Source organism: Neopsephotus bourkii, unplaced genomic scaffold (genome assembly GCF_033783945.1).
Source record: "Neopsephotus bourkii isolate Nb327-2 ecotype Australia unplaced genomic scaffold, CSIRO-AGI_Nbou_v1 NB_1825, whole genome shotgun sequence".
NCBI lineage: Eukaryota > Metazoa > Chordata > Aves > Psittaciformes > Psittacidae > Neopsephotus > Neopsephotus bourkii.
Genome location: NW_026902298.1, coordinates 12064495 through 12079055, shown reverse-complemented (window position 1 = coordinate 12079055; position 14561 = coordinate 12064495). Strand labels below are relative to the sequence as shown.

Here is a 14561-nt window from a genome sequence, read left to right as displayed (position 1 = left end):
GCTTTCAGTGTATCCTTGTGTAAGGACATCAAAATCACTTACAACTTTGCGATCCTACCTGAAAAGAATGCAGTGTTGTAACAGTGGAAGGCTACTGTGCTATAATTCATTTCAGGTTAGCATATCAGCTAAAGATACTTATGTCCTATAGGACACGATCCCTTTCTATGCTTTATTTCCCATTTACCTAAAAGGTATTAAAACATTAATTTAAAAACTTAAGTCCCTCACACCAACACTTGTCTGTAATTCAGGGTTTCTGAAGTTATTGCATATAACTTGGATACACATATGTATATATATGCACATACACAGAAAGAGGTTACTGACAGGTCTTGATTTTTAAAATGTATATAACTTTTCCTTTCCTACCATGATAATTCAACTTTTAACATCCTAAAACGCCCAACACTCACTTGGAAAAGATTTGAGCAGACTCTGCTTCTTCAGGATTGGTTCTAGGTCCAGACACATGCCCTTTTGCTGCTCCAGTTCCCACAACTGCAGGCTATAATAACTTCACTTCAAAACACCACTGAACAATTTAAGTAATTAATACTTGCAAACTAAATTAGAGGCATGTAAATAAAGGCATCCAAGTATTGAAATAAGCAGCAACAGCATTAAGTGAAATGGATTATCAGAGTCTAAAAATCTCATGTAAAAACCAGATAAGACATTCACTGGTAAGAGTTTGCCACCTGCTCCTCTAACCTATCACAAGACAAAATCCAGTACTCCGACTCTTCTCCTTTGTCTCCTCCAAACCCACACCTCCATTTTCCTCTAAAGAAGCATAAGCAGTTACTACTTCACCTATCATGTACGCCACTGTTCAAATACGGCCCACCCTTTGCAATGGAATGTGAGTGTCAACATGCGATAGGCACTGTTATTTAGTGGGGTGTGGTATTTACCTAGGGGAAGGCCACATCCTTCAGCAGCCACTTTAATAACACTGAGTTTTAGCATAATAACTGTGAGATTATTCCAAACCACTGTGTCAAAAGGATTAGAAACCCCAAAACACCACCACCAAAACAACACAACAAAACACACAAACCAAAATCACAGTCCTATTTTGGTTGGCATCTCAACGGTACAAATAAGGCCAATGTCCCAGAGAAGATGGAAGTCCTTAAATGGAAAATGGAAATGATGGAGACACCATCATTACCTAGAAATTATATGGAATTATATGGAAATGGGGACCCTTCACCTTCCCCCATAGGAGGGAGAGGACCTTCTGGGTTATGAGGTAGTTGTCGGGTTTTGAAGCAAACCTAAGATTACGGAAACTCTCCCTGCCCCAAGTAGCACTAGAAACTATGTATGGAATCCAGAGAAAAGATGACTTCTCCCTTGAGCAGAACTACAAATCAAAAGAGAATTTCTGATAACAGAGTAACATAAAAGTTGAATTCCTCCTCCGTATGAGAAGCAGGTAGTCCCTGTAGACATGGGATTACTTAAGACTTTAGTTTCCATAATGTTGCCTTAAGAAAAGTCAAATTCAGATCTTACATAAGTAGGAATGACTCAATGAAAGACTGAAACTGAAACAAGGCATCTGCCTTCCTGAAGAGTTGTGGGTGTTTGAACAATAGTGAATGTGTTGTACAGAGTATGTTTCCTCTCCCTTGAAGGTAAACACGTGTTTACACTCAAGATACTGGAGATCCCACCTTTTTAGAAACACAAGCATTAATTGCTAATTATTAAGACCCACCTAAATATAAAACAAACAGAGTGTAGTTTATACATAGCCATTTATCTACCAAAACTTTCATCTCATAGTAAAAGAGACTAAAACCCCCATAAAACTTATGAATTTAATACTGTTGGCTCCTAGCAACAGAACTGCAAGCCACACTCTTATATCCCGCACAACCACCTACACCAGCCTCCCTAAATATGGAGCAAGCAGCAGCTTCTATGCTAGATTGAGTATGAGTAGCAGAACCCAAGAGTGACCAACATCAGTTCACTGGGGCTCAGCAGACAAAGAGAAGATTGACACTGAAATATCATTTGCAAGCAGTTTATGGCTCACATGGCACACAGGGGAACAAGCCATGCAAAGAAGTTAACTTCACAAGCCAAGACTGATTTTGCTGCCTTGCCTGCTCTTTTTCTAGAAGAACATAATGTAAAATGAAAATTGGCAACTTGGCTGCATTCATCCTATAGCCACCCCTGTCCCAGATGGGATTACTGCCTATATAATCAGAGGACTGAAAAGGCAGCCTGGGATCAAGGCACACAACGATGACAATGGGAGAGGATGTATTCCTAGAGGGAATGCAGAATTTCCCAATGGATAAACAGGGATACAGGAAAAAAAAAAAAAATCGTTAGCTTTCTGTCACTCCAATTTTAATCCTGGAATGGGAAACCATGCTCAGGACATCAGGCAATCTTACTGCTGGAGAATGACTTGGAGACTGCTGGTAGAGTCATCAACAAGCATAGAGCTACCAGATAGCACAGGAATTCTCCCTCTCACCCTCATCTCATTGCTGAAGGCAGTCAGTCACATATTCTTGCTTGATCTTGCTATAAACTTTGGGTAAACAAGCAATTAAACTGTTACAGGGGCCTGATTAGTGCCCATGACCATGCAGATCATGAGGCCAAAGAACTCTAGACACTCACTTCTTCCTATCATATTTAAAATATGGCTTCATTATTTTTTCTAATGAAAGCCTTTGGTAGCATGGTGGCATCATGAGCAAGTGACAGGCAAAAGCAAGTCTGAAAGTCAAGAATCTCCACTTTAAATCTTCTCATGGGATTTCCAACAGAATGGCCTGATCTGTCCTGAAATGGGTACCTCTGGATTAGTACAAAGGCAAAAAATTTCCTGAATTTTCTAAATTCCACAGAGCAAGACAATACAAACTGTATCCAATTATCAGCCTCAAATTGCGACACTCAGCATCTCGCACTATGAAAAGCGAAAGCTGGAGCGTAGGAAGGTTTCCTAGTTCCTTCAGATTACATTCGCCTCTGAACAAAGCTGACCCTTTGTGGAACCGGCGCCGTCATTCCTACAGAACATGCATGGGTGGGAATGGCTGAGGAGGGAACCCACAGCAATCCCAGATTATCATCATTAGAACATTCAGGTCAAGTGCACTTAGCCAACAACCCACTCAAACCTCACAAAAGATAACAAACAGCTGATCTGCACAAACACTGTTCACAGAGATTTTTATCCTTCCTATCACAGCATCACATAAAGCATACAGCGATGGAGAAAATTACACAGACCACCTTTTAAGACCTGCTCTAGTTCTGTCTCTTTCAGAAGATCAGGGTCTCAAAAGCCAGATTTCCTGTACAGCCACCAAAACACAAAAAGTCTTTCTATTTCTGTGTATCTCATTCTTCTGAGAATTGCTCTACATTTACTCACCTCAAAGACAGACAAAACCTGTTTGCTTCAGACCAAACAATTCCAAAGCTTCAGCTTTTTCCAAGGCTCAAAAAACATACATATTGACATCATTAGAAAATTTCTGATGAATCCTCTGAAAAGCTTACTAACCAAAATTTGGCAAAAGAAAAGTTTTCAGAGAAGCAGGCTACAGGAAGAGCAGGAGCCAACCTGACCAAATCCGGCAAACTGTAAGAACAAGTTCATTTGCAGTAGTTGCTCATTAGCCTTTAGAAATTACCTTCTGTGGAGACTGCCGGGCAAAGCACACCCAAAGCACTGATGGAGCTCAGCTGTGAAGGGTATGTTCCCATCTCACTCTTCAGACACAGGAGGTGAGCTTGAGGATGCTCAGCTGTGCATGAAGCACGAGGCAGCTGTGACCCAGGTTTGTCCTATACAAGAGGGCCATCTCTCACCGGGCCTGAAGTGCCTCTTCAAGTACAGCACTCCTTTGAGTGCCTTCTTTAGCACAGGCATGTTAAATGGGCCACCCAGCTCTGGCTCATTCTGCAGCACATGCTTTGGAAACAGTGGATGAAACATCATTGTCATGTGTCAGCATCTTCCACTAGGGGAACCCGTTCCGATGCAGAATTATGTTTGCACTGGAACTTTAATAATGTCTTAAATGCAAAATTGAGTACTCAAAAGCTAGAAATTTTCATAATTTAAGTTTCAGGTGCAAACTTTAGTTAGTTATCCTCCCTATGGCAATGCTTACCCTTTTCTGCAGAGCTTATGATATAGTTTTTAATTACATAATAACATACCGTGGTTCTATTCATTCAGTGTAAACAAACAATTCCTGACACTATAAAAAGCAGCTCTTTGTTTTTATTCTGTGCTCAGTGGCTTTACCATTTTTACTTCACTTACTGGAAATCTACCATAAACATAGTAACTAAGTTGTACGTGGCAGTTTAAGACAGCCACCACTGCAGTAGTAAAGTGCTTTCCAAATTGTTACGAATTTGTTTTCACAATCTCTGCAACAAACTGTTTTGCTCATTTCTTACAGGGAAAATACCACAGGAAATGTAGGTTAATATGAAAAGTACCCGCTAATTCTGAAAGCCCAATCTGAGGTGTCACTTTTTGCTTTTCCTAATACCTGGGGTTTTACAGTATTGTAGAACAGTGTTGTAGGACACTTCCCATTAACTTTAGTTGCAGGTACAAATGTTCAGCATTTTTGCTAGTAAGACCCATACTCTCAAGTCATAGAATCATGGAATGGTTTGGGTTGGAAGGAACCTTAAAGCTCATCCAATTCCAACGCCCTGCCATGGGCAGGGACACCTTGCACTAGAGCAGGTTGCTCCAAGCCCCATCCAACCTGGCCTTGAACACTTCCAGGGATGGGGCAGCCACAGCTTCTCTGGGCACCCTGTGCCAGTGTCTCACCACTCTCACAGTAAAGAGTAAATCCAACCTAAAACTACCCTCTTTAAGTTTTAAGCCATTACCCCTGGTCCTATCACTACATGCCCTTGTAAAAAGTCCCTTTCCAGCTCTGAAGTTGAGTGAGGATGAAGACATGCCCATGCTAAAGAGGGCACTCAAAGGAGTACTGTGCTTGGAAAGGCTCTTTGGTTCCGGTGGGAAATGTCCCTCTCATGTTGCAAACCTGGGTCACAGCTGCCTCGTGCCTCATGCACAGCTGAGCTTCCTACGCTGCCTCCTGTGCCTGAAGAGTGGCATGGGAACATATCCTTCACAGCTGATCTCCTTGTGTGCATTACAAGGGGATCACCTCAAAGGCGAGTAGTAGTAACCTACATCTGATCAGGGCCATCACCTCAAAGGCGAGTAGTAGTAACCTACATCTGATTCTGCACTCCACCATAGGAAGCAAAGGAAGTAGGGTACAGAAATGACATGCCGTCCACAGTGAACCTCACTGAGAAGAACCACTGCAGTGTTCTCAACTGTATGGAGCTGCTTGGAAAAAAAGTCTAAGACACAAAGAAAGCTGTGTTCTCTGTGGCAGCTCAGAGTAGTGAAGGCAGCTAAAAGCTAAGGCTGTATCATTTATGTCAGGATGTGACAGAGACCAGGGGACAATCATTTATGTTGACAACAAATGATGGTTTCCTACCAGCCCTGGAAAACACAGACATATTCTTTCTATGCAGTGTTCAGTATAATTTACCAAGAGACATTACCCTTATTTACATGAAAATTGTATGAGGACTACAGTAGTTTGTACTTTTCTCTAATACATCATAAGTGAACTGTGCCATTGCCACTAGCTTTCTTATTCACGCAGTTCTGTGACACCCCAACTTCCTGCAAAACAGGTCATCATTTGGTGGACTGATGAATCATACACATTTCAGTTCCCATTACATGCAGACATAACATGTATCTATAGCTATTCTTTATCACCTGTAACCACACCTCTGTTATCTACCTGGCTCAAGTACGGATGAGGTCAGAAGGCTGATGAGGAACAGCAAATTGAAGTTGAATGTGAATAAAAGGTGATATTGGTATACTGGGATAAACAGTTCAGAGTTTGCTTTCACTGCACCGCCTTAGTTGGATATTCCAGCCTGTAGATAAGCAGTGATCCTGGATTCTGGGTTAATGCCAAGCTCCCACAAAGCAGCATCTGTGTCATGCTTGCTATAGTCATCAACTGGCTTGGAGATTCTGTCCCAAGCTCTAAATCTGGATTGTGCCAGGTCTATGATATTGCTTTGAATGAGCTGCCAATTGGTCTTTGGCTAACTTCTTCCCAAGCTTGCCAAGGAATAGAAGGTTTGATAACAGGCAATAGCCAGGCCTGCTGGTTCAGGGTAGGTTCTATAGCATCAGTCTCACACCTCCATGTTTTGGAATGTAAAGGAAAATACCATCACTTCTGGGAAGTTCAACATTTCTAGATACAAAAATCCCACCCAAACGCTGCTGTGTGGCGATGTGTTATCCCACAAAACGTTCTCCATTACTGATAAGAATAGATCAGTTAAGCACTAGAAATGATATACCAATGTATTTACTAGTCTGACACTGGATGAACAGGTAGCCTCTCTCCCTTCCCTATACTTTTGCTTAGAATGAGCTGATGGAGACTTACTCTTTTCTCCCCCCCCCTTCTTTTTTTAATTATATTTTTCTTCATGTGTGCTATGGAGAGACAATCCATCTCACCCAACTTGTGGGCTTTTTAGAGAAAAACATTCTCTCTGTTGGTAGAGAATGTTGAGAAGAGACTTAAAAATGCAATCTAAACCTACGCTACGCAAGATGGACTGACAAGCCAATTTTTCCTGCCTCAGCCCCCTTTCTCTGCAAAAACTACATTGACAGAGAAGGTAGAAGAGAGACAAACAGTGACTTGACTGGTGCTGTGCAAAAGACGATCACTTTTTCCTTCCAAGATGTGCAAGGATAATATTACATTATCTGCCATCACATCTTATGGATAATCACCACAAAATGGTGTACGATGATCCTCAGTTCCTCTCAGTCACTAAAGAGCTATCTACCACATAAACATGATGTGCATTCTCAGATTCCAAAAATATAAGCTGTATTAAGTTGCATCACATTGTGTACATTTAATTAAACTGATTCACTTTAACACATTCAATTTCTACTAAACTTCAGATGTAAGAGGTTATTTTTGTCTATGTTAACCACCACACAAGGATGAACATGTTTTTAAACGAACATTGCACAAGCTTAATAGGTAAAAGTGTCAGAACCCAAAAATATTCAGACATGCAAAATTTTCAAACTATTGCTCCAGCCACTAGCCTTATTCCTTTTGAGACTAGCATGGGTTTTCTTAAATAAATCTTCAAATCTGCTGAGTCAATGATTGCTTGAGAAAAGCCTGCTTAGATATGCCCTCTTTAGATATGAATGCATCACCTAAAGATGAGGAGGATGAGGATGTTAACTTTCTTTCCCTCTTTCCAGATACAATAAGCATTATAAGAAGGCTTGAACTGTGGAATTGGACATGCACAGAAACTTTTATAAACATACCTAATCCAACAGGTCCATGAGAAAAAAAATAGAGCTCTTTCAATTTTACACTATGCACCCAAGCACATGTCCTTTAAGGTAAAAAAGTGAATGCGAAGAGAGGGAAACTGCTTCAAAAGAAGAATCTTGTAGCCTCTAAGTCACCATTTCAGATATACTCATGATCAGAAACTCATAAATGATAAGACACTTAATTGGCCCTCTCTTAACTGATTTGGCAACAGCTAACTTGTTTCCTACTAGACAAGAATCCATATTACTAATAAACAGTCACCACTAGAACTCGTTCGTTCGTTCCCAAATCTTCATTCGCGAAGTCAAGCCATGATGATGATGATGATGACTAGAACTGATACTGCTGATGTTTCGATATACTCCACCACTCATGTACAAGTGGTGAAGAAATCATCCTCAAGCTGAAAGAAGGCTCCCAGTTTAGAGGTTTGGCCCAATAACTGTTCAACGTGGAACTTACTGCATGCCCCATCCCTGGAGACATTCAAGGCCAGGCTTGATGTGATTCTGAGCAACCTGATCTAGCTGAAGAGGTCCCTGCTCATTGCAGGGAGGTTGGACTAGATGACATTTGGTAGGTCCCTTCCAACTCAAACCACTCTTTGATTCTACTCTTCTCTGTTCACTTCATATTTGTTCAGTATACAAGAGAAAGATACCAGTATACAAGACTGTCATTATAAGCCAGCATATTTTTTTAGAACCATGAAACATATCCCATTAAAGCAGTAATTCCATGAACAGCAAACTAAAGGAGCCTGGTTTCTACTTGAGTGGTAGCTACTGTCCTGCACTCTTATCGGAGTAACTACAGCTTGTTACTGTCCCCTTATAAGCTTGTGCCAAAAAAAACTCCAATCCCACTCACATTTCCACATCCCCCCACAAATTCCTCACCCTCCTCCCTGTCCCTCAACTAATGTCTTCCATGTTCCCTAACCTCACCAGCACTCAGCACTGTATGCTCCCTCCCATGCTTTCTCCCAGCTACCCTCAGGACAAGAGACACAACCTGCTGTGGCTGGCTCAAGCAGCAAGCACTGATGCACTACCCAGTATGCACATGCCAGTTTGCTAGTTAAGTAAAACAGAAGGCAGCTGCTGAACTCATCTTGCACCTTCTCCCCCTGAGAAGAAAAGGTATGCACTTATTTTGATTTCCTCTCTTCTACCCAGAGACTCATCTTTGTGGAACTTTAAAGAGTTCTTAAAGAAACTTTGAGATGTCTACGCCACTGCCAAATTTGGCTGAAATCTACTAAAGTTGTGAAAATAGAATTGATAGAGTGATTACACAAGCCTTCTTTCCTCTGGAAAGTGGGCTAAAAGCCCATTAACAGTCTTACTTATGTCATCCCTTCATTCCCATTCTTCATTTAAAAATAACAATTCTATTCTACTGCATTAGCTTATGTAACCCACCCCTGAGCCAAACTAGATGAAAATGTTGGTCTGTGTTTATTAAGTGTGTATGCCTCTCTATATGTTTGCCCATTTTAAGGTGCTTGGTATTATGAACAATAATGGTGAGATCATCAGTGAAACTAAATAAGCTTCACTAACAGCTATCCCCCAAAGTTTCTGGACTGGTATCACTGCAAGCAAGAACTGAACTGCTTTTTCTCTAGCAAGCTGTCAGCTGTTCTCATGGTTACAGATCTAGGAATTTGGAATGACAGGTCACAGTTATGAGAACGAGTAGATTTATTTGGCATGTTTCTATCTAGTAAATAACATTCTCCTATGCAGAGGACAAGAGGCTGCTGTACATTCTCACAGTGTTTATTCTCTGTGAAAACCATGTTTTAAAGTCTCTGTCCCAACAAAGAAGGTGCTAACCAGACTTATTTCTTAAAATTGCTCACTCACAGAATGAAGACAAAAATATAGAACTCTTGCACTCTCTCCATTACTATAAATGGACCACTGGCACTTTCATTGCAAGATTCAACTGTGTATATACACTTCCCAGATGGCATGAAGCAAGGGTAGAAAAGCATGCTTCCCATTTAAATGCAAAGGAAGGCAAGGGAATGTTAACTGCTGTCATACGGTAAAATCTATTCTGCCAATTGGCTATTTAAAAAAAAAATAAAAAATCAACCATTTATTTTTTATTAACTGCCAAGTTTTTGTGAAGCTCCAGGTATGGCACTATGCAAAGATATTAGCACAGCTATGTGAAATTGGTTTTCACAGAGCCACAAGTTCAGCAGAACAGGACAGCAGCAGAACAGGCTTCTCCCACACTTGCAACTCCTCCTTGCTGGAGGGGTCTTCCTCCAGGAAGCCAGGGCGGTCCAGTTGCCAAAGCCTCTGTTAATCACTGCAAAATGAAATGCAGAACTTGTGCTGAGGAACTGGAACACCACCCACTGAGCTTCTCTCAAAGGTGGGTCTGCCTAGATGGGAACAGCACTTCGTCCATGCTGAGCCAGGTTGGGACTCCTATGACTCATGAGTCATAAGTCCCAAGGTATTCAGTCCCGCAGTAGGGGCCCTTATACTCCAGGGACATGCCCACATACTGCTCTCAATATGAAACAGAAATGTAATGTTGTCATGATGTGCCAATTCATCCAACTCAAAATGCTCTGTGAAACGCTTAGCTGAATCACTCCTCCTCTTGGAGAGCTCTGTTTGCCTAGTGAGCTGCCTGGGAGAACCATACTCCATGGAGCACAGTTGGAGACAGCACTCCCAGGCTTACCATCCCAGGATTTAAGCCCTGGTAACTCCAGGGCAGCAAGCCCTGCACACAGAGGAAGGGCTCTATCATTTCACAAGGGCCCACACAGTTAGCTTGAGAGCACACAATATTTCAAAGACCCAACTGGTTCTTGATTTCCAGGTCAAGAGAAGAGAGGACCCCAGCACAGGGGCTTGGGAGGACCTTCTTCACCTTAGGTCACAAGTTCCCAAGCCTGCAGATGGAAGCCTTGAAGCCCTGATAGCAGGAACATTATCAGAATTTCTAGTCCCGCAGTTGAAGACCTGGGCAAGTTTCCAAGGTCCCTGCAAGGCACTGGTAGGCTTGACAGTCCAGCAGTGCTCCGAGCACTGGTCTGAGCTTAGCCATGAGGTGCCAGGCTCCAAATTAATTTGTAACGTTTCCAAAGCAAATGTCTAAGGAAATTCTAATACAAGGGAAATTTTAAAATGTCACTATTTCCCATGGATTAGGTAACGGCAAGTTTGGCCCACCTCTGGCTTCAGTTTCCTTCAGAAGTCTTCATCCTATGCATTCCACTAGGAGAACAAGCCCTCATCTATTAAAATACATACACTAAAAACAATAAATATGAACAAAATTTGCCTCTAAACAGAATCTTCAAAACATAAACCCATTGCCCATGTTATCATAAGATTTCTAGTTATTTTCACATTTACATGCCTGCCTTGAACCGAAAGGCTTCTGCTCTAAAACATGCTTACTCATGCAGCCTCAACATTAATTAGTAGAACGGACACATAATGTAAAGTTCAACCCATACAGGTTCAAAACACAGGCCCCTACTTTAGTGAAACAGTGAGAATGTAACACACCAAGGAAACAGTGTCTGTAAAGCCTCAGCAGCTGAGCATAAGGACTGCTAGTATCACAGCATTGCCTGGTACCAAAAGGCATCAAACACAAGGACAATCCTGTCCTGGTCACCTCCAGGTACCAGCAGGCACACAGTACAGCCACCGAAGATGAAGGGCAGTATGCCGGACCAGTGGAAACCTGCAGATTCCCAGGATATGACCTCTCAGTGGGTAATGCACCAAGGGAAGGAGGATGAACTACATAAGCATGCATTAAGCAGATTAAAGATCTGGCCCATTTAATTTATTAAGCAATGTCATGAAGTTGGTGATAACTTCGCTCTGCTGTTTTAGAGTCCTAGGCACCAGTCCCAGCCCTGGTCTGCCAATCTGCCACAGAGTAATGAGATAAAGAACAGTCAGAATACAGGCTCCTGGTGGGCAGTTTGACCCATCTTCCCCTACACTGCAGGCATGGAAAAGTAACTCGGCTTTAAGAACACATAGGATCAACCATTTCAGGGAATACTTACTTTACCAAGGAGGCATTAAAAACTCCTGCACTAAACTTTGGAAACCTGTAAAAACTTTCCCAAATAGTGCAGTCTCATAATACTATTACAGTTCTCCATTTCCCACACAACTAAAATGCTGAATGTCCTATTCATTAAAGAGCTATTTTTAGTTTACTATAAATCATTGTTCTTTACTTTTACAACTTTCTTTTCTTGTAATTAAAAGGTGACCAAAGCTTTTTCCAACTTTACAATGTCTAGAAACTTCATGTAATTTAGAAGTACCACTCACATCCACTTACGTTTTAGATACATGCATGTCATTCCCTGTCACTCTACAGCGAAAGATACAGCTCCAATGAATGATTTAGGACTCAATAGTGCATGTAATTCCAATGACTTCAAAGATGCAGAAGCAAACCTTAAAGGTAGCATGGCTTCTTGCCTGAAGAATTGGTTTTGCTTCGCCTATATTCACGGACAAGTTAACCAGATGCCACAACGTCATCTCAGAGTTCTCCCTATTGCTAAAGGATTATCACTAAATTCTTGCTCCCTATTAACCACGCACACAGCCCACTGCAGTAGCAGGGGTACTGCGTCAAAGGACCCTTAGGGCTTTTCCCTCTTTTATTTTCCTCTGCTGCTTTCACAAAACACCCTCTAATGCAACATGTATTTTAGAAAAGAAAGCAGAACAACAGTAGTCGTTTCCCCTACGCACCAGATTCTATCTCAGGATCAAAAGTACAAATTAAGTATTATTATTATCTGTTTCTTGATATGCATTATGACAAAGTACAAAACCTTCTGTTTCCTTCCGTCTTGCAAAAACAGGCAACAAGTTGATGCGAACAAAACTGATGCTGTGCACAGCATTTTAGCCCCTGCACTATGCGTCCTCTACAGTAGTAAACCCACAATTACCATGAGAAAAGTCCAGCTGGAGGTATCACCTACAAGTTGCTTCTTGCTTATACATTATTTCAGAACATATGCTCTGCTTGAAAACAATTCTGTGCCTACGAGCTGGCAGCAGAACAACAATTTGAGGTCTCAAAAACGGTAGGAGGGGGAATTTGCTAAAGCAACAGATTTCAACTACTTTGTACCCCAAGAAGCATACCATAAAGAGTCAGGCAAATATACATCAAGGATCATGAGAAAGCAACTAACTATATGCCTTTAAAAGTGCACTTCATGGATGAAAGCTGCCAAATTACAGAGGGGATTTACTGAGAAGAATGTGTTACTGCCAGAACGGACAAAAGCATGCATTCTACCCATTCCAAGCTCCTCCCCATCTCCTGTCATGCTCACAGCAAGAAGCAGCTCAAAAATTGACAACCACAGACTCCAGGATTGAAAGAGACAAAAATAAAAATAAAAACACCTGCTGGTAAATGCCTGGAAGAATTTTATTTTGGAGATCTGATAAAGGAGATTGGAAAAACCAAAAACAACAAACAAACCAAAACAAAAGGAAGTAGAAGAAAACAACCCACTTACGATCCCCGTGCTCTCGGGACATCAAGCAGTTTCACAGCAGGAAGGAAACAGCACGCACCTGGCCGGGTTTGAGGAGTCAACGTGCAGCAGCGGCTTTCAAACAGGCACAGCAACCGGTACCCGGTACCACGCTGCTGCCGGCCCCAGGACAGCAGTTTCCGGAGTTCGCGTGGAGTTGGGTCATGGAAACCTCACTCCAAGCGGGAGCACCCAGTGGCAAACGGTCCCCGTCCCTCCCCGTCCACCAAGACCCCCTACCTGGTTGGTGTCCTCGCCGTGCTCCAGGTGCACGATGCCCTGGCTCCTGCACTCCGTGTCGCTCAGCACGTCGTCCTCAGAGTCCTCCAGGAGGGACGAGGAGCCGGTGGAGGACAGCGAGGAGGTGGAAAGCCGTCGGGACTGCAGGTGCAGTGAGCTGTCCGTCCTCAGCCAGCCGCCCTCCGTGCGCGGCGGCTGCGCTTGGGGGCTGCCCTGCGTCTCCTCGCTCTCCTCGGCGGTGACGGTGAGCCGGGGGATGACGGGCGGCAGCACCCCGTTGGGGGGCCGGCAGCCCCTCTTCGCCGGGTCGGGCAGCTGCCGGGCAGCGGCGGCGGCAACAGCGGCGCAGCGAGCCTCGAAGAGGGAGCGGAGCTCCCCGACGCTCAGCCGCTTGGACCGGCTGAGCTCCGGGCTGCTGTGCAGCCCCGCGCGGGGCTGCATGGCGCGGTCGGCGCCGGGCGCCTGCGGGGCAGCGCCCCAGGGCCGGCGGCCGGGGGTGTGCATGGGGGAGCGCCGCGCTGCCGCCGACCGCCCGGGAAACTTCTTTGTGGCTCAGCCTCCGGCCGCTGCTCGCAGAACGGCGGCGAGGCTCATCTCCAGCCCGCCCTCCCTGGGCAGCCCTGACTCACCCGCGGCCACAGCCGAAGGCAGCTACCGTGCCCGCTGACCCGGCGCCAGGGCCATAGGGGCACGATCAACCCGCCGACACCGCCCCGCTCCGCCTCGGCGCTGAGGGGAGGAGCGAGCCGCGCCGCGGGGAGCCCCGTCCCGCCTCTTCCCCGCCGCCGCCTCCGCCCTTTTGGTTTCGCTTTGCCTGAGGTGCCGCCTCCCGCCTTACCTCAGCGCCCACCGCCCACCGCCCCCCGGCCGGGGGTCACAGCTCCCCCGGGGTGGGCATGGCGGCTGCGCAGCGCTCGCGGGCTGGAGGAGCGGCCCGGCCCGGCCCGGCAGGGCCCATCCACGCTGAGGGGAAAGAGGGGCGGGTTTGGGCGCCCTCCCGTCAGGCCCCTCAGGGGTCTCTGTGTTTGTGTGGTGTGTGTGTGTGTGTGTGTGTTTGTGTGGTGTGTTTGTGTGGTGTGTGTGTGTGTGTGTGTGTGTGTGTGTGTGTCCCGCCGCCGTGCGGTGAGGCTGCGGACAGAGCGGCCTCCCGCAAAGCCCGGGGTTCCCTCAGTCCGCACTTCGCCGCCTGAGCCGTGCGGGATCAGGGCGCCTGAAGCCCCAGGTTGCCGAGGTACCCGAGCCCCCCCCCCGCTGAACGAATACCAGCAGAGAATACCCCCACCGCGCCGTTACCT

The 14561-nt window shown here is 44.7% G+C and overlaps 1 protein-coding gene across 1 annotated transcript in view; it reads right to left on the bottom strand.

The window, feature by feature from the left end:
• ITPKA (inositol-trisphosphate 3-kinase A) overlaps positions 1 to 14039 on the bottom strand; it is a 39386-nt gene extending 25347 nt beyond the window's left edge. Inside the window, exon 1 of the mRNA XM_061343619.1 lies at positions 13267 to 14039. Within this exon, the coding sequence (XP_061199603.1) occupies positions 13267 to 13770 (504 nt within the window). The 5' untranslated portion in view covers positions 13771 to 14039. The remainder of the gene's footprint in view (positions 1 to 13266) is intronic.
• Between the last annotated feature and the right edge of the window lie 522 nt (positions 14040 to 14561).